The 26,058-nt window shown below is 46.1% G+C and overlaps 1 protein-coding gene and 1 non-coding gene across 2 annotated transcripts in view; one reads left to right on the top strand and one right to left on the bottom strand.

Annotated features, from left to right (window-relative positions):
- Window positions 1-26,058, bottom strand: part of LOC124777405 (bone morphogenetic protein 1-like) — a 75,621-nt gene that overhangs the window by 11,594 nt on the left and 37,969 nt on the right. The window contains exons 2-3 of the mRNA XM_047252804.1: window positions 15,397-15,593; window positions 6,236-6,420 (exon numbers count right to left, since the gene is read on the bottom strand). Of these exons, the coding sequence (XP_047108760.1) occupies window positions 6,236-6,420; window positions 15,397-15,593 (382 nt within the window). The remainder of the gene's footprint in view (window positions 1-6,235; window positions 6,421-15,396; window positions 15,594-26,058) is intronic.
- On the top strand, window positions 1,305-1,378 carry Trnat-ugu. Its single transcript has one exon. It is a non-coding gene; the product is annotated as a tRNA-Thr (tRNA).

Genomic DNA, 26,058 nt, shown 5'->3' with positions numbered 1-26,058 from the left:
CATTTTCCCTTCAACCAAATCGAAATTTAATAGTTCCTTGTAGAAGCAGTGCAATCTTTATTTTAACTGTACGAAATAATGCGATTCATTTTCCATTACAGAAAGCATTACCCGTTCTGATATATGGTAGCAACAGACTAGCGAACCAGTATTTAAATGCACTTGTATTCATTTCTTATAGTCGACTTATGCACTTTTAATATGGTACAAGACACAAAACCGTTCATAGGTCACTTCTGTTATTCAGTGGTGTGTTAACTTATACAGTATTCCATGAATAGGACTAAACCCACCAGGAACAGCTGAAGACATTACATGAACACTCGATAAAAAGCGACACAGTGAACCTGGTCACGATACAATTACCTACCGCCACCTCATTTCCCCTGGACAACTCGTATTCCATTGACGAATTTCTACTTAAAAACTAGTAGCCAGTAAGTTGCATGAGTACGATCAAAAGTAATGTGTTCACTAATATTAACACTGATCATGTATACATATCTTGTAAACTGATTCGTTACACATTGTTTCGATGAAAGAATCGCTCAAATGATCTATGGAACATGTAACTAACTAAGTAATATTAACTTTTCACTTCGAACGTTATTTCCGTACAGTGCGTCGTCTTTGAGATATTTAAATATCTCAAGTTAGAACAAACACCCTGCATAAGGAGAGATTATGTAGCAGGTTTATCGTTTAGAAATTGCATGTCAGTGTTGTTTGAGAAAAGGTCGCGTTATGCCTCGTGTAATAAAGATAAATATCTATGAGCATATGTCGGAATTGGACAGTGGCAGAATCGTGGTATATCGGGACTATCGTTTATCGTCGTACCACGGTGCTGCTACTTACATTAGTCGGAATCACACAACTGTCATGCCAATACATAATTTATAAGTTCAGGAGTTCATACTGAACGTCAGGAGCGTCATCGAACGCACCTAGCGTCCGAAAAGACACATATTGTTCGATCGGCCATGCAGGAACGAACAGTCTCATCACGTACCTTGAATCATATACTTATATGGATATGGTATCTGTTCGGACATGTCCGAAAGAACAGACACCATATCCATATAAGTATATAGTTCTGGCAACACCGGCCATGACCACCTTTTTCTGTGCGGAAGCACACATATTCCCCGAACTCTTACGGGACTTGGTAAGAATGTCTTCCACGAGTAAGGAGTGTGTTGGGGTGGGACACTACGAATGTAGTGTGTGGACATCAAGGTGAGAATGTGGGTCTCGCGGGAGGCGTGCGCGAGATAGTCCCTGTAGTCGCGCTTTCCTCTGTGGCCTCGGTGGCTCAGATGGATATAGCGTTTGCCATGTAAGCAGGAGATCCCGGGTTCGAGTCCCGGTCGGGGCACACATTTTCACCTGTCCCCGTTGATATATATCAACGCCCGTTAGCAGCTGAAGGTATTAATATATAATTCTAATTTCGTACCTTGAATCAGGAAATGGGCTTGTTTACATCAAGGCAAGTGACCGCAATGACAGTGCGACGGCGTCTGGAGCGCCACAGACCGTCACACGGCGACCGTTATTACTGCTTTCTTGGCGCAGCTCCAGAGAAAGGCGCGTCGACAGTGCTGCTTGCGGCGTCAACACTGTACGCTGAAGTGACATCGAGCCTTCTTTTCAGACGAGTGCCGGTTCTGTGTACGGCATAACAAATGGACATATGCATATTTGGTGTCTGCAAGGTGAATGAAAGTTGCCACATTGAATTCGTCATTGTCATACAGACACAGCACCTCGGGTGCTGGTGAGGGCTGCCACTGGCACACAACACGATCACTTCTCGTTCACATAGTTGGTAGTTTTACGCATGAAGTTATGAATCATCACGGACACCTTAAAAAAAAAAAAAAGAGTTCAAATGTGTATGAAATCTTATGGGACTTAACTGCTAAGGTCGTCAGTCCCTAAGCTTAAACACTACTTAACCTAAATTATCCTAAGGACAAACACACACACCCATGCCCGAGGGAGGACTCGAACCTCCGCCAGGACCAGCCGCACAGTCCAGGACTGCAGCGCCTGAGACCGGTCGGCTAATCCCGCGCGACGGACATCTTAATCATTTAGATTTACAGTTGTAGCTTGAGATCCATACTATCCATCTTGATATTTTTTGGAAAGCCCTCAATCCGTAATGCAGTTATGCATGCTTCATCATGTCATCTGTCTCAGCACAAAGTAAGTTTTGTTTTAGATCAATGACTGACCGCCTTTGCAGTGCCCCCTCAGCACTTTACCTATAAACAGAGAACTTGATAACTTAAAAGCTTATTGCACGGATGATAGATAGGTTATGTGAAAAAAAAGTTTTCGCGCAACGGAAACAATGCGCAATCGAATCTTTTGTCACCACCACAGAGATGTATAAAGCTTCCTTTTGTGGGGAAATTATCGTATCAGTTAGCTAAGCTCTTCAAAGCTCTCGATGTACTTGTAGCTTTTTCACAGCAAAATAATGTTCACAACTCTTCCGTGCATAATGTGCGGCCTGCTAAGGATTGGTATTCTCCCTCTGGGGTTTAAAAATCAAATCCTGTGCCTGCCTTAAATTCTACATTTGCCAAACTGGAAGGATATTTAGAACGAAATTTAGCCAGCATTTGTTAACTAAGAAACGTCAAGTAAAGCAGAACTGTGCGTTTGCTCAACACCTGAGGACGACAGGGCAACAGCCACACATGCAAGCTCTGCATCTTACACATGCAAGCTTTGCATCTTACATTGTGCTCGTAAACGCAAAAAGCTTGATTTATTGGAAGAGTTGGAAATCCTTAAACAAACGTGTACGGTCGACGAACAGGTGCTGAAGAATCAGCTCACTAGTAGGAACCGAAGCCATTATGATTCAGTGATATCAGTTTTTGAAATTTTTACATAATTTGTTTGTGCTCTTCTAATGGGTTTCCATTTCAGTTTTTTAATTTCCCTCCCGCCTCCTTCCAGTTGATTATACTTTTCAAGTGCAGACTTGCTGTTCTAAGAGTTTGTTTTATCCCCGGTTACTGGGATGACGCCCATCGTTGGTGGCTATATTACGGTTTCATTTAATTACGGCTGGTGTCGCTATTTCATCTATTTTGAGTACTTTGAAGTTTCCCTTTATGTGCGACTGTGTTTTGATGAAATTTAACCTCTTAATTTTATCAAAGTGATTCAACCATCTTTAGATGTATTTTGTAAGGATTAAACATACTGACTGTCTACAACTACTCTGAGCGCCAGTCATTGTATGCAAGCCTCATCCCATTGCTCCCCTGTGTGTCCACGTGACGCTCCTGCCCTGAAGCTGCTGCGATATCTCAGTGTATTCTGTTTAGATGTGTATACTTCTTTCGTGTGCGTGGTGCTACCATTGCATTAATCTGGCCTGCTAGTACGACTCCATTAAGATATGTTTCGTTCAATTTCATTATTTATTTAACGTTCTATCCCATCGTTACAAGATATTACACTCCTGGAAATAGAAAAAAGAACACATTGACACCGGTGTGTCAGACCCACCATACTTGCTCCGGACACTGCGAGAGGGCTGTACAAGCAATGATCACACGCACGGCACAGCGGACACACCAGGAACCGCGGTGTTGGCCGTCGAATGGCGCTAGCTGCGCAGCATTTGTGCACCGCCGCCGTCAGTGTCAGCCAGTTTGCCGTGGCATACGGAGCTCCATCGCAGTCTTTAACACTGGTAGCATGCCGCGACAGCGTGGACGTGAACTGTATGTGCAGTTGACGGACTTTGAGCGAGGGCGTATAGTGGGCATGCGGGAGGCCGGGTGGACGTACCGCCGAACTGCTCAACACGTGGGGCGTGAGGTCTCCACAGTACATCGATGTTGTCGCCAGTGGTCGGCGGAAGGTGCACGTGCCCGTCGACCTGGGACCGGACCGCAGCGACGCACGGATGCACGCCAAGACCGTAGGATCCTACGCAGTGCCGTAGGGGACCGCACCGCCACTTCCCAGCAAATTAGGGACACTGTTGCTCCTGGGGTATCGGCGAGGACCATTCGCAACCGTCTCCATGAAGCTGGGCTACGGTCCCGCACACCGTTAGGCCGTCTTCCGCTCACGCCCCAACATCGTGCAGCCCGCCTCCAGTGGTGTCGCGACAGGCGTGAATGGAGGGACGAATGGAGACGTGTCGTCTTCGGCGATGAGAGTCGCTTCTGCCTTGGTGCCAATTATGGTCGTATGCGTGTTTGGCGCCGTGCAGGTGAGCGCCACAATCAGGACTGCATACGACCGAGGCACACAGGGCCAACACCCGGCATCATGGTGTGGGGAGCGATCTCCTACACTGGCCTTACACCACTGGTGATCGTCGAGGGGACACTGAATAGTGCACGGTACATCCAAACCGTCATCGAACCCATCGTTCTACCATTCCTAGACCGGAAAGGGAACTTGCTGTTCCAACAGGACAATGCACGTCCGCATGTATCCCGTGCCACCCAACGTGCTCTAGAAGGTGTAAGTCAACTACCCTGGCCAGCAAGATCTCCGGATCTGTCCCCCATTGAGCATGTTTGGGACTGGATGAAGCGTCGTCTCACGCGGTCTGCACGTCCAGCACGAACGCTGGTCCAACTGAGGCGCCAGGTGGAAATGGCATGGCAAGCCGTTCCACAGGACTACATCCAGCATCTCTACGATCGTCTCCATGGGAGAATAGCAGCCTGCATTTCTGCGAAAGGTGGATATACACTGCACTAGTGCCGACATTGTGCATGCTCTGTTGCCTGTGTCTATGTGCCTGTGGTTCTGTCAGTGTGATCATGTGATGTATCTGACCCCAGGAATGTGTCAATAAAGTTTCCCCTTCCTGGGACAATGAATTCACGGTGTTCTTATTTCAATTTCCAGGAGTGTATATTAGTTATTTTTGACTGGGCCTCAGCGGGTTTATCGGGTTTGATACGTGGTTCAGTGTAGCACAGGGCCGTTTTATGATTTTTAAAATGTTGCAAATGGAAAACTAATATTAGTAACAATTCCTTATCCACATTTAGAATCATTCATGCTAGGACCATACGATAATTTTTGCTTCTTTTTGTTAGCCCTATAGGTAATCTGAAGATGCCCCATAAAGGCGCAATGCGTTATTACAAAAAGAATAAATTGCATCCAAGACTGTTTTCAATTCAAAGGTCATTTTCTGCGTACAAAAATACTCTATCAGATAAACGCATGAACTTACGTGAACAAAATTTGGAGAAATTGGTTGTTGTGTATTGTTTTGGGAGGAAATAGAAATATAGTATCGAAGTTCGGTACCGCATATTTACATTGCTTTGCTGCCTCAATATGCACGTTTAGTGATATGATACTGTCTGACTGCAAGCATGTTTTACAATTAGATAGAGCATGAGAAGCCAGGTTCAAGTGATATGTTGTGTAAAGCAACAGTACGTGGGCTTCTTTTGCAACTACGTGACAAAACCTGTCACTTAACTGGCCTAGGTCAAATGTTGTTGAAAACGAAATGTGGAGGGTAGGAAGAAGGACTAAATGCGAAAACTTTTTGTAGAAACAGTAACAGTGCAGGAAGTAAATACAAAGAACCTGAAATAGTTGGCTTTGTAACTAGGAAAGAATGCCACAAGCAAGAGTAGCAAGTAAAGTATTTGATGAAAACAGAAAATGGAGAAGGAAGATAAGCAGTGGGCAGGTTGAGGAAGCGATTACTAGAAGTTAAAGAAATAATTTAATGAGAATGGGGACTTAAAGGTGCACGAGGGTGGAAGCGAGCAGACAAGAAGGAAGCAAATTCGTACTGGTGACATGAGTACTAAGCAAAGTGCATTATACATAAGACCAAGAATAAATCCCAAAAATCACATATCACGTAGGAAGATAGCTTCACATCTTAAAATTTAGCTTGGTGCTAGCAGGTGAGACAAAGGGTTCTGAATCTGAAATAGAATGCACGTATAAACAGAACTGCCTCAGCGTAGAACCAGTTCAATCTGTGAAGCTATGTAATCACTAATCAAGCCGACAGTATTGTTGAAATAAAGAATGAAATTATCCTTTCGTTTAAAGGAATCTGTACCACACATTCACATGCAAAATATTCCCAGCTGTTCGTCAACTGTTATTTACAGGTCGCATTTGAGACAGAAACCGTAACTTAACCCCAATAACTACCATATTTCACTTGACAGTATGGCCTAGGAGCAGCGCGGTCACTAAGTACCTGGCTGGATGCGCTCCCAGTGCACGGTGACGTGGCGGTCGCGGTCGGCGCGCGTGTGCTCGTGCCAGAAGCCGAGCGTGTGCAGCAGCTCGTGCTGGACCGTGCCGCGGCGGGCGCAGCCCGGCTGTCGCAGGTACACCGACATCGCGCCTGCCCCTGCCATGTAGCCTACTGGCGACGCACATCTGTAACACAGCACAGCCGGACAGTCAGGCGATCACGCTACGTAACAACTGCACAGAGTTACAGGGAAAAGCCAAATACAAAGAAAATTTTCCACAACCTCGTCATCTAACCTAAAATTCGATTCACCAAACTGCTCGTCATCGCACCAACAAGGTAAAAACCACTTAGAGCTAGACTAGCACTAGTGGGAGAGTATAATCTTTACTCTGTTAATGACGACAGGAAAAAGAGAGAGAGAGAGAGGGGGGGGGGGGGGGAGGGAAAGGGTGAAACCCGTTTTTGGCCCATAGCATGCTCCCCTGGAACAGCAACGAGCTTAACGTCCCCATTCAATGTATAAATGTCCATCGAAGGTGTCACATGCCTACATGCCTCACTCCGTGCGTGAGACATTGTGTGGTCAGGGCACACTTCCTTTTTTTTTTTTTGAGTCATCACCCATCTGACTTGTTCCTTTCCTGTGCCAACCTCATGATCTCAGAGCAGGACTTGTACCGCATCCTCAATTACTTATGAATGTTGTGAGCGTGGGGTTGATCTGCTATTCTGTTATTCTGCGCAACGGATTAATCTGAGATGTACCCTTTACCCTGTGGCTCCTGCAAGATGCAATTTCCACCCCCACACTACTACAGAAGTCAGACAGACGCTCCTAACGTTCTAAAGAGAAATGCCTGAAAAATTTTCAGCAATAAATATCTTGTGGAGTCGTCTGCTGTAAGGAAATGACACAAAATTTCTTACGTAACTAGTGGGATCTTGGGTATTGGAGTAGTGCTAGTTTGTGTAAGAAAAACATGAAACTAACGAAAAAAAGTTCAAAAGCCAAGCTACTGCAGGAAAACTGATGACAGCGTTTTGGGACACATAAAGATCACTGCTGATTCATTACATCTGTAAAGGTCAAACAGTGCGTAGCGTCAGCTGCAGCCAAAGCTGAAATTAAAAAAAAAAAAAAAAAAAAAATGTTCAAATGTGTGTGAAATCTTATGGGACTAAACTGCTAAGGTAATCATTCCCTAAGCTTACACACTACTTAACCTAAATTATCCTAAGGACAAACGCACACACCCATGCCCGAGGGAGGACTCGAACCTCCGCCGGGACCAACCGCACAGTCCATGACTGCAGCGCCTTAGACCGCTCCTGAAATTCAAACTGAGATCGAAGAGGAGAGGAAAGGTTTCCGAAGGTGCGGTTTTCTTCAGGAAAATGTCCGCCCACTTAACGTTGGGAACATAGTCCAGTACATTCAAGACTTCGATATTCAGCTGCTGTAGCAGCTGAGGATCTATTAGATGACGATCAGTTTGGCCTACGGAAAGGTTACGGCACCAGAGGGGAAACTCTGACGTTGCTATTGATTATGGCAGAAAGGCTGAAGAAAAATCAAGACACGTTCAAAGGATTTGTCGACCTACAAAGAGCGTTGAACAGTGTAAAATGGTAACATTTGTTCGAAATTCTGAGGGAAATACGAGTAAGCTATGAGGAAAATGGATAATTTGCAATATAAACTAGAATAAAGAGGGGACAGTAAGCATAAAAGAAGAAAAATTGAGCTATTCGGATTAAAATGGGTGTAAGACAGAGCCGTAGACTTTCGCCCCTATTCTTCAATCTACATATCGAAAAGCAATGATGGAAATAAAATACCAGAGTGGGATTAAAATTCAAGGTGAAAGGGTATCAATGATAAGATTCGCTGTTGATTCTGCTGTCCTCAGCGAAACTGAAGAAACATTGCAGAAAGTGTTGAATGAAATCGACAGTCTACCGAGTACAGAAAATGGATTGCATCGATCCCAGGAACTTTTTTCAATTTTAGCGATTCCAACTGTTTCTCAGCACCACTGACTCTAATATCTACATCACTCATCTTTTCAGTGGTGAGAGAATTAAGCTGGACTTTCGTTTGTAAAGAAACATTTGGAAACCGCATTAAGTTTTTCTGCTTTTGCTTTGCTACTGTCAGTTTCAGTGCCGTCTCGTCCGTGAGTGTCTGGACACTAACTTTGGTAACATTAACAGCCGGTACATATGATCAAAATTTCTTTCGGTTTTGTGAGAAATCCTTCGAAAATACTCTGCTATGAAAGCTTCGCGCCTTAACAGTCTAATGCGTTTCATTCAGCTTCTACCTACACCGATGTCCAAAATTAAAGCAACAAACGGAAATTTTGTAAGGTTGCGTTTATTTTGCCACAAAACATTACAAACAGATGATAGTAAAGTAGAAACAGTGTAAAGAATACAGATCATAATCAACTGCAACATGCATAACAGTAGACAAAAACGTTCTTCGTTTTTTTCCAACTTAACGGGTTTGCACACACATTCTAAAAACTGATTAATGTGCTCAGAATGGGGTGTGACCATCTCTGGCACCAATACAGGCCTGACAACGATGGAATATGCTGTGAATAATGCCATCTATCTCATGTTGAGGCAATTCTCCCTGCAGAGCTGCTCACAAGTCTTGGACAGTGGTTGGTGAATGCTGACGTGATGCAAGCCTTCTCCCTATGTATCCCATACATGCTCTATGGGATTCAAATCGGGAGAGCGAGCAGGCCGCGCCATGCGTGCAATATCGTCCGTTTCTAAAAAAAAAAAAAAAAAAAAAAAAAAACATGGAGCATTTTCGTCCATCGATACGAAGTCTGAGCTCACAGCATCTTGCAACAACCGTGCACGAGATCCCAGGATCTCCTTACGGAACCTGACAGCAGCTAAATCTTGCTGATTCACTCGTACATTTTCATGAAGAGGTGTTCGAGTGGTCAACAGAATCCCTGCCCACGCTATTAGAGATCCTCCTCAATATCGGTTCTTTTCACAATGTTTGGGTCCAGAAATCGTGTTCCATGTGCCCTTCGACTCGAATCTGTCGAGAATCGCTCTCCAGATCAAATCGGGACACATATGTGAAAAGAACGTTGACCCACTGTTCGACCGTCGAGGTGGTATGCTGACTGCTCCACTCTAGACGTTCCCTTCTGTGAAGACACGTCAGAGGTAACAGACAGTAGGTCTTCAACAATAAAGGCCACTCTGCTGAAGCCTTCTGTACCCCACTCACCTCGGTACAACACGTCCAGGGGATGCTGCGAGGTCAGATTCCAGTTGCAGTGCAGTACTAGGGAGGTACCGTAGTGATCATACAACCAAATAACAGTCCACTCTTTCTGATGTCACACGTGGCTGGTGCTGTCCTGGTCTCCGGGATACAGTTTCGGTCTCTATAAACAGTCGCCTCATCCGAGCAACAGCAGAACGAACCACATTAAACCATCGGGCCACGTTAGTTTGGAACTGCCCTGCTTCCATTCCTCCTATGGCCTTCCACAGCAGAGAGTCTGTAGGCGTCTTTTCTGTGCCATACTGCACCGTCTGTGACTGTGTACACAGTGATTGTGGATGTGGGACTACCCGCCAAACACCACCCCGCTTGATATGTGTCCTGACGTCATTGCTGGCGTGGTTGTCCGTTGATCGAAATGCCATCTTCCGTGCAGAACACGATTGTACTGACAGTTTGTATGATTATATCGTGAATTAAACACAGAACGGGGAAATAGTAGTTTGTTGCTTTAATTTTGGACACCAGCGTTCCTGTAGTCCCATGCTTTGTTTTACAGCTATTATGCAGTAGTCTGTGTTTCTTCCGAAGCTGCTTTACAGAGACTGTATTCCATGGTGATTCCAAGTATTCTTCTAAACCTGAGCTTCAATTCCCGCAAACACGGCTCTTTATTGTACATCCATACCTGCACTAACCGCAATCTTACAGTGGAGGTCGCTCATTCTGCTTCTTTCGAACTTCTTCACGTGATACAGCGTCCTCTGATCACGACGACGTGTACTGTCTCTCCGAATTTCATTTGACAACAGCTTGGTCCAACACTGTCCGTTCCAGTTGTACAAGCGACGACGCTGATACGCTTTCGTGTGCCTAATCTCTCTGCGATGTTAAGCACTTATTACTAAACAAGTGTTCTGTTCGTTAGCGTTTTGTTTTTACGTTTTATAATTTTCAGAACAGTTTGAAATTTCTTTCTCCATAAGATAGCATTCATATTTCAAGAGGGAGAAAGTCATTAACCGCTTGTAGTATAATGAACTGAAGGTTTTGACGCATTTGACGCATCAACACGTAACATAAATCGAATCGAAATAAAAACGACTGTATCTGTCGTTTATATGCAGAGCCACAATGAAACACCGTCGCCACACACAGACATTACCATTGATCGTATCCTCTGAAATCAAAGGGTAGAAAGATTAGGGTTTAATGTCACGTCGACATCGATGTTACTGGAGACGGTGCACAAGGCCGGATTGTTTCAAGTAGGGGGAAGGAAATCGGCGGTGCCCCTTTTCAAAGGAACCATCCGGGAACTATGTAGGGAAATCGTGGAAAACCTAAGTCAGGGTGGTTGGAGACGGATTTGAACCGTCCTCCTTCCGAATGCGAAACCAGTGTACTAAGCGCTGCTCCACCTAGCTTGATACCTGCAATCGGCAACGACTTAGATACACTGCACATGCCAAGCAAATCAGCAGCCCATCTCTTCAACCACATAAAGAATTACACTGACACAGAGACTAGGCTTTCATACCTTTTATGTGGGACAAATTGCCCCAGGATTCAGTTAAAAATAGGTCCTATCCCCCAGTTCCGAACAGGGGTTCCGGGAGATTTATCTCGATTGTAAGGTAAATTCCGGGAATGCAAAGCACCTCTCAGATATTCCCAATTAGGACTCCTTCTACCGCACTATCACCTAGTCTGGTTTTAAGATGAAAAACAAACTGTAACTCGTAACTCTACAACCGATCAAAACTGGAACAGCCTAATTTACCTTTAGGGATAGTGAATGAAAAGTACTGAAAAGAAAATGTCGTCGAACGCTCCTGTCGTGTCTCACTACAGCAATTTTATTTTTTTAATTAAAATAATTTTCTCTGGCTACTTTATTTTGACACTGGACGATCTAATAAATTCGTTCTGACTGGGTATTTGGTTTCTGATAAGGATATTACGCGAGTCATTGCAGAATTATATAAACGCGAATTAGTAGTATTGTGCTTAACACGCAGGGCTTGCCCGATATGAAAGGCACGTGTTGCCATATGCGAGTTTAGCATGCAAGCTCAAAGTCGCGTGCGTTAATCGACCTTTTGTAACGAGAAGTATCTGGCGTTCAAGCGCCATTGTCTAGGCCGCATATCCATTTCGCTTCGCTAAGCAACACCCCGGTGCGATCGAAACATGGTTCACAGTGAACAGCTGAACTGTTTTCAGAATTTTTTGACAGGAACTGTACTGATACGAAACATAGTCTCTATTTCATATTGGGATTGTTTTAAGTAAAAGTAAGAACCGGCATGTGGTAACTTGTGATACAAAATACACCAAGTACATAAAAGAGGTCTGATTATAGATATACAGGTCGGTCAGAAACAGTTCGGAAGGCCTGTAAGGGTGTTGAGGGGGATGTTATTCTGAGAAATAACTGATAAGAAAGGAATTCAGTACGTTGCACCGTTTCAGAGTTGATTAACACTGAAGTTAGGGAAACAGACCGTTGCGCGTGTAAAATATCAAATTATTAGTGTTCAACATTATCTGATATCACTAAACTTCATTCTGTCCCTTTCGTGTAGAGGTAACGCATTACTAATGTCACGTAAACAGAGGAAATGGTGAAACTGCCTGCTCCTTATAGTTCTTATATCGAGGCATGAATTTTGAATTCTTGCAACGAAATCACACAACTAAATCACATTAGTCTGGGAACAATTGGTGTAGCATGATTGGTCTACTGTAATCTGTTCCTGAGTGTGAAATTGGAAGGGTGAGTTACGAAATACTATACAGACTGAAGTTGATGTACCATGATGAGATTAACAGTGAACAATCTCTGATATTCATCTAGGCTAGGTAACATAACTGGATACATAGGGCGATTAAGAAGAGCGATAATAGTGTGCCGCACTTGTTATGGCCTTAAATATGTTACTGCACGAGAACAGGTAAACCCTGTGTGTGGAACATAAATATTTCTTGTGGTGGAGAGTCGTCGACAGATTCAGAAGTAACTTTAGGCGTGCCCCACGGAAGTGAGTTGGGACGCTTGCTGCTCTCGCTGCGTATTAACGATGCGACAGCAAATTTTAATAGTAACCACAGATCTTGATAAGGTGCAAAGATTGGCAGTCTACTTTAAATGTTCAGAAATGTAAAATGCACCTCACAAGCCGCAAAAGCGTAGTGTCCTATGAGTATAGTACAGGGAATTATGAATCACACAGGGTTAATCAACTCATAGAAATACCTGAGTGTAACAGTTTATGGAGTTATAAAATGGAATGACCACATAGGCTTAGTCATAGGCATTGCAGCTGGCAGACTTGATTGACAGGTGGCACACTCAAAAAAAAGAAAAAAAGACGCACCAACAAAGCTTTATTAGGACGAAAATCGGTGGATGTGATGTACATGGTACAGACAAACAAACAATTACAATTTGAGAAAAATTGGATGATTTATTCAAAAGAAACAGCTTCACAAACTGAGCAAATCAGTGACGCATTGGTCCACCTCTGGTCGTTATGCAAGCTCTTGCCGCGCGAAGTGGCTGCGCGGTTAGAGGCGTCATGTCACGGATTGCGCGGCCCATCCCGCCGGTGGTTCTTTCCTCCCTCGAGCATGGGTGTGTGTGTTGTTCTTAGCATGAGTTAGTTTAAGTAGTGTGTAAGTCTATGGACCGATAACCTCAGCAGTTTGGTCCCTTAGGCATTCAGACACATTTGAACATTTTTTTGCAAGCTGTTATTCGACTAGACACTGATTGATAAGAGTTTTTTGGATATCTTTCTGAGGGAAATCGCTCCAAAATGTCCAATTGCGCGATACATCAACAAAATCCCGCGCAGGTTGGAGTGCACTACCCATATTCTCCAGCGCTTAACTGGGTAGAGATCCGGTAACCTTACTGGCCAAGGTAGGGTCTGAGGACGAAGACACGCAGTAGAAACTCTCGCCATGCGTGGGGGAATTATCTTGCTGAAATGTAAGCCTAGTATGGAGTGCCATGAAGGGCAACAAAACGGTGCGTAGAATCGTCGACATACCTCTGTGCTTTAGGAGTGGCGCGGATGACAACCAAAGGGACCGTGCTATGAAAAGAAATTACACTCCCAGAACATCACTCCTGGTTCCCGGGCCGTTACCCCTCTGCTGTCTGGGGGCGTCCATAGACAAGTATCCGCAAGTCATCGGGGCTCAATATGAAGCGTGTCTCATAACCAAAGACAATTCTATTCCAGTCAATGAGATTCCAGGCTGAAGACATGTCTGGAGACGCCCCGTTCGGTGGGATACCAACCTGACTGTCATCCACTATACGGCACGACAACAAGCAATGTTGGTCTGGGGCACCATTGCTATTCATAGTACAACCCCTTTGCTTGTTATCCGCGGCACCCTTACAGAGCAGCGAAAATGGCTCTGAGCACTGTGGAACATCTGAGGTCATCAGTCCCCTAGAACTTAGAACTACTTGAACCTAACTAACCTAAGGACGACACACACATCCATGCCCGAGGCAGGATTCGAACCTGCGACCGTAGCGGTCGCGTGGTTCCAGACTGAAGCGTCTAGAACTGCTCGGCCACTCCGGCTGGCCTTACAGAGCAGCATTAAGCCGACGATGTTCTTCGCCCCGTTTTGTTTCCCTCCATGGCAAGCCATCCTGGGCTTACATATCAGGAAGAGTACGGCCGAGTTTCTACTACTTGCCTTCGTGCTTGGCAAATACTCCCTTGGCCTGCACGGCTGCCAGGTGTCTCCCGAATTGAGAACGTTTGAAGCATGTGCTTGGTCGTTTACTAGTCGATAGTTATGAATATTATATTATTTGTGATAATAAAAATTAGTGGACTGCCAAATAAGATTGTAATTTTAATAAAAGTTCATCCGATTACACGTATTTTTCCCATTATATCAATTGTAATATAAATAGTAAAGAAAATGACTGTGTTGAAAATAAATAAAAAAACTGACGAACGGAACTGATCCAGCGGCTTGAACGCCAACCACTTAAAAAATTAAAAAAAGATTTGTTGTGTATTGTTCGTTGAATTTGTTCAGGGCGGACGTCCGATAACACCCGTTCAGCTTGTTTGTTGATGCGTTCGCTCAGTTTTTTTTTATTACAAAGGGTAGCTAACGCTCTGACCGAACACGCTGAGCTACCGTGCCGGCACCACTCTGCTGTAACAGCTTCATGGTAAAATTGGCCGTGCACAGATACATATTTGACGACTGAAGTTATCTTGCGATTTCCTCAGTAACGCTCTCGCATTCGGGAGGACGACGGTTCAATCCCGTCTCCGGCCATCCTGATTTAGGTTTTCCGTGATTTCCCTAAATCGTTTCAGGCGAATGCCGAGATGGTTCCTTTGAAAGGGCACGGCCGATTTCCTTCCCAATCCTTCCCTAACCCGAGCTTGCGCTCCGTCTCTAATGACCTCGTTGTCGACGGGACGTTAAACACTAACCACCACCACCACCACCACCACCACCTCAGTAACGCTTTAGAAGTACGCGCTACTGCTTACACATTTTGTTGTCCTCATGGAGTACTACGAGTGAACGACGTATGCAGTAAATCCGAGTTCCAAACGTCTTGGCCTCCCCTTGTTAGAGTGTGTACTGGGGAAATGCAATCAGTCTAGAAAGGAGATTGTTTCCGGGACGCTCGTGCGACCCATCCTAGTATATTGATCAAGTGAATAGTCTTACACCAAACAGGGCTACTGAACCAATATGAAGAAGGGCAATACCGGTTGGTGACAGGTTGGTTTGACTTGTGGAGAGTGAAAACACGGGGCGATCGCAGCTGCAGGTTGACCCCTATCTGGTAACTGGTTTTCTCGACGCGCCAGCAGCGGTCGTGGCGACTCACCCGCGGCCGGCGTTCCTCAACAGCAGGTATGTGCGCTGCGTGGTGCGCCGGCGGAAGCGGACGCACGTCTCCTTCTGCAGGTCTGCGATGGCCGCCTCCAGCGCCTTGCGCTGCGCTGCCGTGAACTCTGACGACACCTCGTAGTAGAGCGTCGCGTTCGGCCACAGCTGGCTGTCGTCTGCCACCAGGTTGCGTTCCTGCACAACAAGGCCACAAAAACAGCCGTCGGAGATGTTACAGTAGCGGCAGCAAGTAACGAGCGCGCCGTATAAAAAAAAGGAGTAAAAGATAGGGAGTGGAGTCTATTTGCAACTTGTATAGAAACAAGTCGGCTGTTATAAGAGTCGAGTGGCGTGAAAGGGAAGCAGTGGTCAAGAAGGAAGTGAGACAGGGTTGTAGCCTATTTCCGATGTTATTCAATCTGTACACTGAGCAGGCAGTAAAGATAAATTTGGAGTAGAAAACCTTGAGATTTGTCGATGACATTGTAACTCTGCCAGAGATAAGAAGACTTTGAAGAGCAGTTGAACGGAATGGACAATGTCTTCGAAAGAGGACATAATACGAACAACATCAAAAACAAGACAGAGATAAAGGAATGTAGTCGAATTAAATCGGATTATCTAAGGGAATTACATTAGGAAACGAGACACTTGAACCATTAGTAAGGTTTTGCCGTTTGGGCAGTAAAATAACTGTTGATGCCGAAGTGAAGAGGATATAAAACATAGACTGGCAATGGCAAGAAAAACGTTTCTGAAGAAAAGATTGCCGAGCGGTTCTAGGCGCTTCAGTCCGGAACCGCGCTGCTGCTACGGTCGCAGGTTCGAATCCTGCTTCAGGCATGGATGTGTCTGATGTCCTTAGGTTAGTTAGGTTTAAGTAGTTCTAAGTCTAGGGAACCGATGACTTCAGATGTTAAGTCCCATATTGCTTTAGAGCCATCTGAACCATTTTTGAAGAAAGGAAATTTGTTAACTTTGCATAGATTAGATTAGTACTTGTTCCATAGATCATGAATACGACACTAAGTAGTGATGTGGAACGTGTCAGGTTAATAAAAGGTGTCTATACAAGATATTACATTACACAAAATATTACATGACACTTAATATTTTTAATTTTTTGTGGGGGTTAGGGAAATTAACCCACTTATTATATCCAAAAAATCATCTAATGAGTAGACGGAGTTGCCATTAAGAAATTCTAGTAATTTCCTTTTAAATGCTATATGGCTATCTGTCAAACTTTTGATGCTACTATGTAAGTGACCAAAGACTTTCGTGGCAGCATAATTTACCCCCTTCTGAGCCAAAGTTAGATTTAACCTTGAGTAGTGGAGATCATCCTTTCTCCTAGTGTTGTAGCCATGTACACTGGTATTACTTTTGAATTCGTTCGGATTGTTAATAACAAATTTCAAAAGTGAATATATATATTGTGAGGCTACAGTGAAGATCTCTAGCTCTTTAAATAAGTGTCTGCAGGATGATCTTGGATGAGCTCCAGCAATTATTCTGATTACACGCTTTTGTGCAATGAACACTCTTTTACTCAATGATGAGTTACCCCAGAATATGATCCCATAGGAAAGCAGAGAATGAAAATAGGCATGGTAAGCTAATTTACTCAGATGTATATCGCCAAAATTTGCAATGACCCTAATAGCATAAGTAGCTGAACTCAAACGTTTCAGCAGATCCTCAGTGTGTTTTTTCCAGTTCAACCCCTCATCAATGCATACACCCAGAAATTTGGAATATTCTACCTTGGCTACCGATTTCCGATCGAAGCCTATATTTATCAATGGTGTCATTCCATTTACTGTGTGGAACTGTATATACTGTGTTTTGTCAAAGTTTAATGAGAGCCCATTTGCAGAGAACCACTTAATGATTTTCTGAAAAACATTGTTTACAATTTCACCAGTTAATTCTTGTCTGTTGGGTGTGATAGCTATACTTGTATCATCGGCAAAAAATACCAGCTTTGCATCTTCGTGAATATAGAATGGCAAGTCATTAATATATATCAAGAACAGCAGAGGACCCAAGGCCGAACCTTGCGGCAACCCTTTCTTGATTGTTCTCCAGTTCGAGAAATCGCCAATTTTTTGCATATTACGTGAACTGCTTATTTCAACTGCATATAGACGTAAGTGTTACGATTTTTTTGTGAAGGTATTTTTCTGGAGCGTAAGTATGTACGGGAGTGAAACAAGGACGTCAAACAGTTTAGGCAAGAAGGAACAGAAGATTTTGAAATGTGGTGCTACAGAAGAATGCTGAAGTTCATATGGGTAGATAGCGTAACTAATACGGAGATATTGAATGGATTTCCTTCACTTCATGTCTGTGGCCACAAATTTTTTGTTATCAGACTAGCAGTTCCGGTCTATAATGACCATCTTCAGGTCTGTTTTATAAAAACATGTCCTAATATACTGGAGCCGTAATGGCATCGTCAAACGTTATTCTCTTTAACACAGGGTGGGCAACAATCTGCGGTTGTATGCAGCTAATGCCGTGGTGTAAGGGAAGGTGTCGAAGTTGAGTGTCTGTAGGAGGATAAAAGTTGACTTAGACAAAATTTATAGTTGGTGTGAAGAACGGCAGTTAGCTCTAAATATAGGAAAATGTGAGTTAATGCGAGTAAGTAGGAAAAACAAACCCGTAATATTCGGATACGGAATTAGTAGAGTCACGTCGTTTAAATTTTTGTGCGTAGCGAAGCGATTTGAAATGGGACGAGGATGTGAGGGCTGTGGTAGGGAAGACGAATGATAGTCTTCAGTTTATTGGGAGAATTTTAGGGAAGTGTGGTATGAATATAAGACACTAGTGCGACTCATTCTTGAGTACTGCATCCGCGTCAGATCAGATTATAAGAAGACATCCAGGCAAATGTTACGGTGATGCTTCGCGGACTCAGATGGGAATCTCTGGAAGGAAGGCGACGTTCTTCTCGAGGAACACTATTGCGAAAATTTAGAGAGCTGGCGTTTGACTGCAATACAATTCTGCTGCTGCAAAGATACATTTCGCGTAAAGAGCACGGGGACAAGATCCGAGAAATTAGGGTTCATAGGCGGCTTACGCACAGTTCGCTTTTCCCTCGCTCTATCTGCGAGTGGAACAGGAAAGGAAATAACTAGTAGTGGTACAGCGTACATTCCGCCAGGCACCGTACTGTGGCTTGCGGAGTGTGTATGTAGATATAGAAGTAGACAATATTCTCAGTTCGGCGAGATAGAGATTCTACAATTTTCTTCAAGTATGTCTTAGCGAAGATCTGCATGAAAGGGGGACTGAGAGTGCCTCTGATGACGTCATAACCTCGCATGCTACCCTAGCTGTTCGTCGTGCGATTTCCAGTTGTAAGTGGGCTGCTTCTGTGTTGGCAGCGCTGTGTAGCGCTTTGCATTGGATCTCTGACTGTGCTTTCTTTGTAAGAGACTCTGTGGCTGGTTGGACTCGTTGTTGGAAGTTAATCGCCAGTAGTGTTGGGCAGTTGGAAGTTAGTAGCCAGCAGTGATGGAAGTACTGTTGGGCAGTTGGAGGTGAACAGTCAGCAGTGATGTTAGATGTGAGAAGTTAGCATTGATGGAGGGTAGAGGTCTGAAGTGTTAGCGTAGGCTAACGATCTGTACATGTTCGACTTGGAGACTGAATAATATTCATGATTATATATCTTTGTACTAGATGGCAATGACGATTTATATTCGGTCTCAACTGGATTTCACATTATTAAGGTAAAAAAAAAATTATTTGGTTTGCAACAAAATCTTTCCTTTGCTAACCACATGCCTTTTAGTAGTTACTGGTTTTAGTAGTTAGAATCTTTTATTTAGCTGGCAGTATTGACGCTCGCTGTATTGCAGTAGTTCGCGTAATGAAGATTTTTGTGAGGTAAGTGCTTAATGAAATACATAGGTTTTTGTTAGGATTTCTTTTTAGTCAGGGCCATCCTTCTGATTTAATTATTTGAAGATGTAAATAAAGAACTTTCACAGTATGAACTTTTGCACAAACACATAAACCGTCATGTATTCTGTTTTTCACAGAGGTTACATTACAGCAATGGTTCCCAAAGTTCTTTACCGTTAACTCCGAAATTAACACTTTTTTTAAAGTGACAGATTATTTGTAATACGAGGGACATTCAATAAGTAATGAACTCTTGTTTCCTTCGACCAATTTACATTGAAAAATACGAAAATTGTTGAGGACACCGTGGAATATTCCGTTCCAGTCCCTACAGTTTCATGAAGTTCCGATAAGTGGCGGACCTATACATACCTGCAAAATGGCGTCCGTAATGGAGGTGCGTTCCAAGCAGAGAGCTGTCATTGGGTTTCCTCTAGAGAAAAACCAGAGCATTCCAAGTATTCATAAGCGCTTGCAGAATGTCTATGGAGACCTGGCAGTGAACAAAAGCACGGCGAGTCGTTGTGTGAGGTATCTGTGCTCATCCAACAAGATCGCGCAAACTTATCCGTTCTCCCGCGTGAAACCTTCCCGACTTCTCTATATCTCTTTTGTGCGCTACCTTCCCTTCTACAATAACCTATGAAACCTTCCCTTAGGATTTCTATCTCTTGCTTAATAATAACAAATGAAATCTTCCCTTAGAAATTAATTCTCTTTCTCCATAACAATAAGTGCAATCTTCGCATACAAATTTAAATGCTGCTTATTAAAAGTGATTTTCTGATTATTTCGACGAAACATAGAATGTGTCGTCGTCGTGGCCCTCAGTGGTTACCTGCAATAACCCAAAACTGTTCATTACCTTTTTTACTGTTACTGGATCGCCATCTGACTGCTACATCGAACTGCGACATGAATATACTTACTCGGTTTTACTATACTCTGTTAGCTGCTGGTGGGCTGTCATAATAAGTGGCTGTATTTATTACCAAAGCTGACGTTATTTTTTAATAGCAGAGCTGACGTTATTCTTTAATTAATTTCACTGAAGTTACTTAATTCATAGTTAAACTTTTTCTTGACAACAATAAAATTTTGCAAAGTTTTACGTTGATGGTTTTTGGGATGGATTATAATCAGTAATGAAATATTGCTGGCAAAAATTAATTATACTCTGAACGAAATGATTTTACAAACGTTCAAATGGGACTTACTTTTTACAATAATCTTACAACTAGCATTGCGAAAACATACCTTCAGTAGTCTTGAGTTTCTCAAAAAAAAAAAAAAATTCTATAATATTAGTTCCTCTTGTGATAATAGTTAGCTGATGTCTCTTTACATCCGTTTATAATTTCTTGTAAATTATAGCTGGTGGCTGGCAGGCACACCGCTCCTCTCAACCTCTCGCTTCAGACCTGCTACCGACTCGCTTCACATCTCGCTTACTACTGACTTCCTACGAACGCTTAAGTGCGGTCTCTCTCGCCAACAACGCTTTCTGGTGCAGACATTCCCTGCTAACACAATTATTTCCAACATGACAAATATTAATTATTCCTACTTAATCCTATTAGGCAACGGCCTTGCCGCAGTGGATACACCGGTTCCCATGAGATCACCTGTAGTAACCACAACCAACAGCGGGAACACCTTGGGCTGCGGATCGGAGCCGCCAGGCGGGGAAGCCGCCGGCGGTGGAGCACGCACCACCGAGTAAACACAGGACGAGTCGGACGACAGACCAACGACAACCAACCACGACCGACTATGACCGACACAACAAGGAAGAGATAAGCAACGGAGGTTTGTAGAAACCACAACACCAAACACCAACAGTAAATCCACTTGGAACCAGAGCCAGGCAAATGTCAACAACGAGCAACGACCAGAACGCAGTACTGCCGAGATAGAAACGAAATCCAGAGCGAGTACCAGACTGGCTGGACTAGGACAGAGCGGGTCCCTATATGCGAAACTGGAAGGAGCGGCTATTGGCCGCTGTCTGCACGTGGCTTAGCGGTGGCGCCCTTGCTGCGCGAGAGCCGCTGCGCGGAATAGCCGCCGCGGAGGCGGAGCCCTCTATGGGCTGACCACGTCTATTTGTTCTGCCGCGTGTTCGACTTCCGCGGCGGAAGGTACTAGATCCCTCCCCCCGAAATCGAAATAGGTGCATAGGAGCGGAAATGCCCCGGACGATGCCGAGGCGGGACCACTGGGGGAGGGGAGGGCAGACTGTCTGCGGCATCCATCAAGGTATCACCAGAGGGCAGGGGGCGTCTCTATACCCCGACGAGGAGGAAGGGGTGTCTGCAGAGCCGGCGAGGAGATGGAGGTTGAAGGGAAGGGCTCCACCTCGAGGGACGTGTCCGCACCAGGAAGCAGGGATGGCGGTGGGGGAGGAATCGAGGCAGGGACCCGAGGGCGGAGTTGGTTATGGTGGCGACGCTCGAGCCCTCTGTGTGTCTGTGCGGTCGTCACTCGACGCCCATGAGCCACTGTTACCGTAGCGGGCGTCCATGCAGGTGTGCTGCCATAGGAGCGGGCGCACACGGCCATGCGCAGGGCGTAGCGCCGGGAGGGGCGAGAGCGGAGCCCAGAAGGGGATGGTGTCAGCAGGTGGAGGAGGGTCCAAGGTTGTCGCCCGTGAAGGAGTTCGGCAGGACTATGACCGGCCACCGGTGTAGTGCGGTAGGTGCTTAGAAACAAGGTGAGGGCCGAGGTGGTGGCCGACGGCCCCACTGATTTCATCAGCTGCTGTTTGAAAGTGCGGACCAGGCGTTCCGCCGCGCCGTTGGATGAAGGGGGGAGAGCGAATGTGTTTGATACCATTAGCGGAGCAGAAGGTCTGGAACGAGGACGCCGTGAATTGGGACCCGTTATCTGTGACCAACGTCTGAGGAAGGCCTTCAATGGCCAACACCTGGGCCAAGGCGGTGAGGGTGGCGTCAGTGGTGGTGGACGCCATGCGAACCACTTATGGGTATTTGGAACAGGCATCAATGATGAGCCACATGGAGCCTAAGAAGGGGCCTGCAAAATCGAGATGGATCCTGTCTCAGGGTTGGCTGGGTGTTGGCCAGGGCGCGAAAGATTGTGGAGGACTAGCCTGATGACACGCACACACTGTGCAACCACGGACCAGGTGCTCAATGTCTCCATCGATCCCTGGCCAATAGACATGTCGTCGAGCCAACGCCTTCATGCGAGACATCCCCCAGTGTCCGCGGTGTAATAAGTGCAGGACACGGTGGCGTAAGTCCGGAGGGATGATCACCCGATGGGCGTCCGAGTCCGTGGACAATAGGAGGACGCCCTCCATCACCGAAAGTCTGTGTGAGACGTGACGCCACGGGCTGAAGTCAGTTTTCAAGCGTCGGGTAAGGTAGGGAGGCCAACCATGGGTCACATAGCGGAGGACTTGCTGCAGAATGGGGTCCCCGCGCATGGAAGCGGCGATTTGCGTGGCTGTAAGAGGAAATCCATCGAGAATCTACCGGCGGGCAGAGTCGATGTGGAGGCACAGGACTTCCTGCTGGTCGAACGCCGGATCGGGTCCTGCTGGGAGACATGACAAGGCATCTGCATTAGTGTGTTGACTGGTGGGTTTATAGTGGATGGTGTAAATGTAATTACGCAAGAACAACGCCCAGCGCTGAAGACGCTGAGCCGTCCGTTCTGGGAGGTGCGAATGGGGCCCAAAAAGCGACACTAAGGGCTTGTGATCCGTGAGGAGGGTGAACTGCGCCCCAAACAGGTAAATGTGAAATTTCTGAACTGCAAAAATAATGGCAAGCGCCTCCTTTTCGATCTGAGAGTAATTCCTTTGCGCAGGGGTTAACGTCTTGGATGCATATGCCACAGGTTGTTCCGACCCATCCTCATTCCTGTGTGCCAGGACTGCCCCAATCCCGTGCGCTGAGGCATCGGCCACCACCACCAAGGGACGATCCGGAGAGAAAGGCGTCAGGCAAGGGGCAGATTTCAGCATCGTCTTCAGGTGGGTGAAAGCCTGATCGCAGGCAGAAGTCCACATGTAAGGTACCCCTTTGCGACGCAGGCGATTTAGGGAATGCGCGACGTGGGCGGCTTGGGGTAAGAACTTAAAGTAATAATTGACTTTCCCCAAAAATACCTGGAGTTCGGATAAGTTTTGTGGACGGGGAAGGGCATCGATGGTTGCGACATAGCGGTCCGAAGGGCGAATGCCATCTTTACTGAGCCAATGTCCTAAGTACTCCACTTGCGGTTGAAAAAACTGCACTTCTCCAGTCGACAACGTAAACCCGCAGCCCGCAGGGCGTGAAATAAGGTACTGAGGTTGCCCAGATGTTCCTGGCGCGTGCGCCCCGTGACTAAGATATCATCGAAGAAATTGACAGAAGCTGGTATTGGTTGCATAAGTTGCTCGAGATACCGCTGGAAAATCGCAGGGGCAGAGGAAATGCCAAATGGAAGATGCTTGTATTTATAGAGACCGAAAGGCGTGTTGATGATGACGATGGCCTGTGATTCCTCATCCAACGGCAATTGGTGATAGGCTTCTGCCAGATCAGGTGATAGGCTTCTGCCAGATCAATCTTAGAAAAGTACTCACCACCTGCCAGTTTAGCGAGAAGGTCTTCCTGTCGAGGAATGGGATAAGTTTCGACCAAAGACTGAGCGTTGACCATAGCCCCAAAATCCCCACAAAGACGAAGTGATCCATTGGGTTTCTTGATGACCACTAAGGGCGTTGCCCAGGCACTCGATTGTACTGGCTCGATAACCCCCGCAGCCTGGAGCCGACTATGACCGACTATGAGTGACACAACAAGGAAGAGATAAACAACGGAGGCTTGTGGAAACCACAACACCAAACGTAAATCCACTCGGAACCAGAGCCAGGTAAATGTCAACAACGAGCAATGACCAGAACGCAGTACCGCCGAGATAGAAACGAAATCCAGAGCGAGTACCAGACTGGCTGGACTAGGTTTTTTTTTCTTTAATGTGATTTTAAACACCTTATACAAAGGCGGGCTGTCAGCAGCATAATACGCCGCTCTTCAACCTTGAGTTTGACAATAAGTATTACATAGAGGTGGCACAGAGAATACAGTCAAAGCGGCGGGCAAAAAATGGAACCGTTCACGCTGGACGAGAAACATCACTAACACTAGTTGACATGGCGCACAGAACATGGATGATGGCGACGGCACACGTGAACGGTGGTGGCGTGACGGCGAACAAACACTAAACACAAACGAAGGCACACACACGAGACACATGGCAATGATCTCCGGCGCGCGAATGTTCACTGAGCGTGTGCGAGTCTGGGGACCTGCTAAGAGAGGAGGAGGAGGAAGGGGAATGGGAGAGGGGAGAGCAGAGATGCCATGGGAAGGGAAGATAGGGGGAGGGAGGAAGGGGGAGGGGAAGCCTGGGGGAAGAGGGGAGGAGGGAGGGGATGGGGGAAAAGGAAACAGAAAGGGAGGGAAGGGAAGGGAGGGAGGGTGTCTAAAGGAAAGGACACAGCAAGTGGGTGGGGGGGGGGGTGGAGGATCAAAGTTGATAGGAGGGGTAGATGGAGGGGAGGAGGACATCATCGGGGAGGGGGAGCTGGAGGAAGCCACCTTGGGAGAGGGTAAGGAGGGTGGAGAGATGGAGACCGGGTGGGATGTGGGAATACAGGCACGGCAGCGGGCGGGGGTGGGAGAGGATGAGTGAGACAAGCGGATGAGGAGGATCGAGTTTGCGGGAGGTGTACAGGATCCGTATCCTTTCAAGGAAAAGGAGGACGTGGGGGAAGGGGATAAGATCATACAGGATCCGCGTGGGCGTGGGGAGACGGATGCGATAGGCGAGGCGGAGAGCATGGCGTTCAAGGATTTGTAGGGATTTATAAAAGATAGGGGGGGCGGAGATCCAGGCCGGATGGGCGTAACAAAGGATAGGGCAGATGAGGGATTTATAGGTGTGGAGGATGGTGGAGGGGTCCAGACCCCACGTACGGCCGGAAAGGAGCTGGAGGAGACGGAGTCGGGAGCGTGCCTTGCCTTGGATTGTCCGGAGATGGGGAGTCCAGGAGAGGCAACGGTCAAGGGTGACGCCAAGGTACTTAAGGGTGGGAGTGAGGGCGGTAGGACGGCCATAGATGGTGAGACAGAAATCAAGGAGGTGGAAGGAAGGGGTGGTTTTGCCTACAATGATTGCCTGGGTTTTGGAGGGATTGACCTTGAGCAACCACTGGTTGCACCAAGCGGTGAACCGGTCAAGATGGGATTGGAGAAGGTGTTGGGAGCGCTGCAGGGTGGGGGCAAGGGCAAGGAAGGTGGTGTCATCGGCAAACTGGAGAAGGTGGACGGGGGGTGACGGCGGCGGAATGTCCGCCATATACAAAAGGTACAGAAGGGGGGAGAGGACGGGCCTTTGGGCATACCGGTGGAGGGGAAAAAGGTGTAGGAGTCGGTGTTATGGATGGTGACGTAGGAAGGACGGTGGGAGAGAAAGGAGCCGATCAGACAGACGTAGTTAATGGGAAGGGCGAAGGTTTGGAGCTTGAAGAGGAGACCGGAATGCCAGACGCGGTCATAAGCTCGTTCCAGGTCCAGGGAGAGGAAGATTGCGTAGCGACAGGAATTATGCTGGTCGGAAAGGAGATGAGTGAGGTGAAGGAGAAGATCGTGGGAAGAGACGGACGGGCGAAAGCCACACTGGGTAACAGGAAGGAGGCGGTGCTGGCGGAGATGCT

This window comes from Schistocerca piceifrons, chromosome 1 (genome assembly GCF_021461385.2).
Source record: "Schistocerca piceifrons isolate TAMUIC-IGC-003096 chromosome 1, iqSchPice1.1, whole genome shotgun sequence".
Lineage (NCBI taxonomy): Eukaryota > Metazoa > Arthropoda > Insecta > Orthoptera > Acrididae > Schistocerca > Schistocerca piceifrons.
This window is presented reverse-complemented; position numbering and strand designations above follow the sequence as displayed.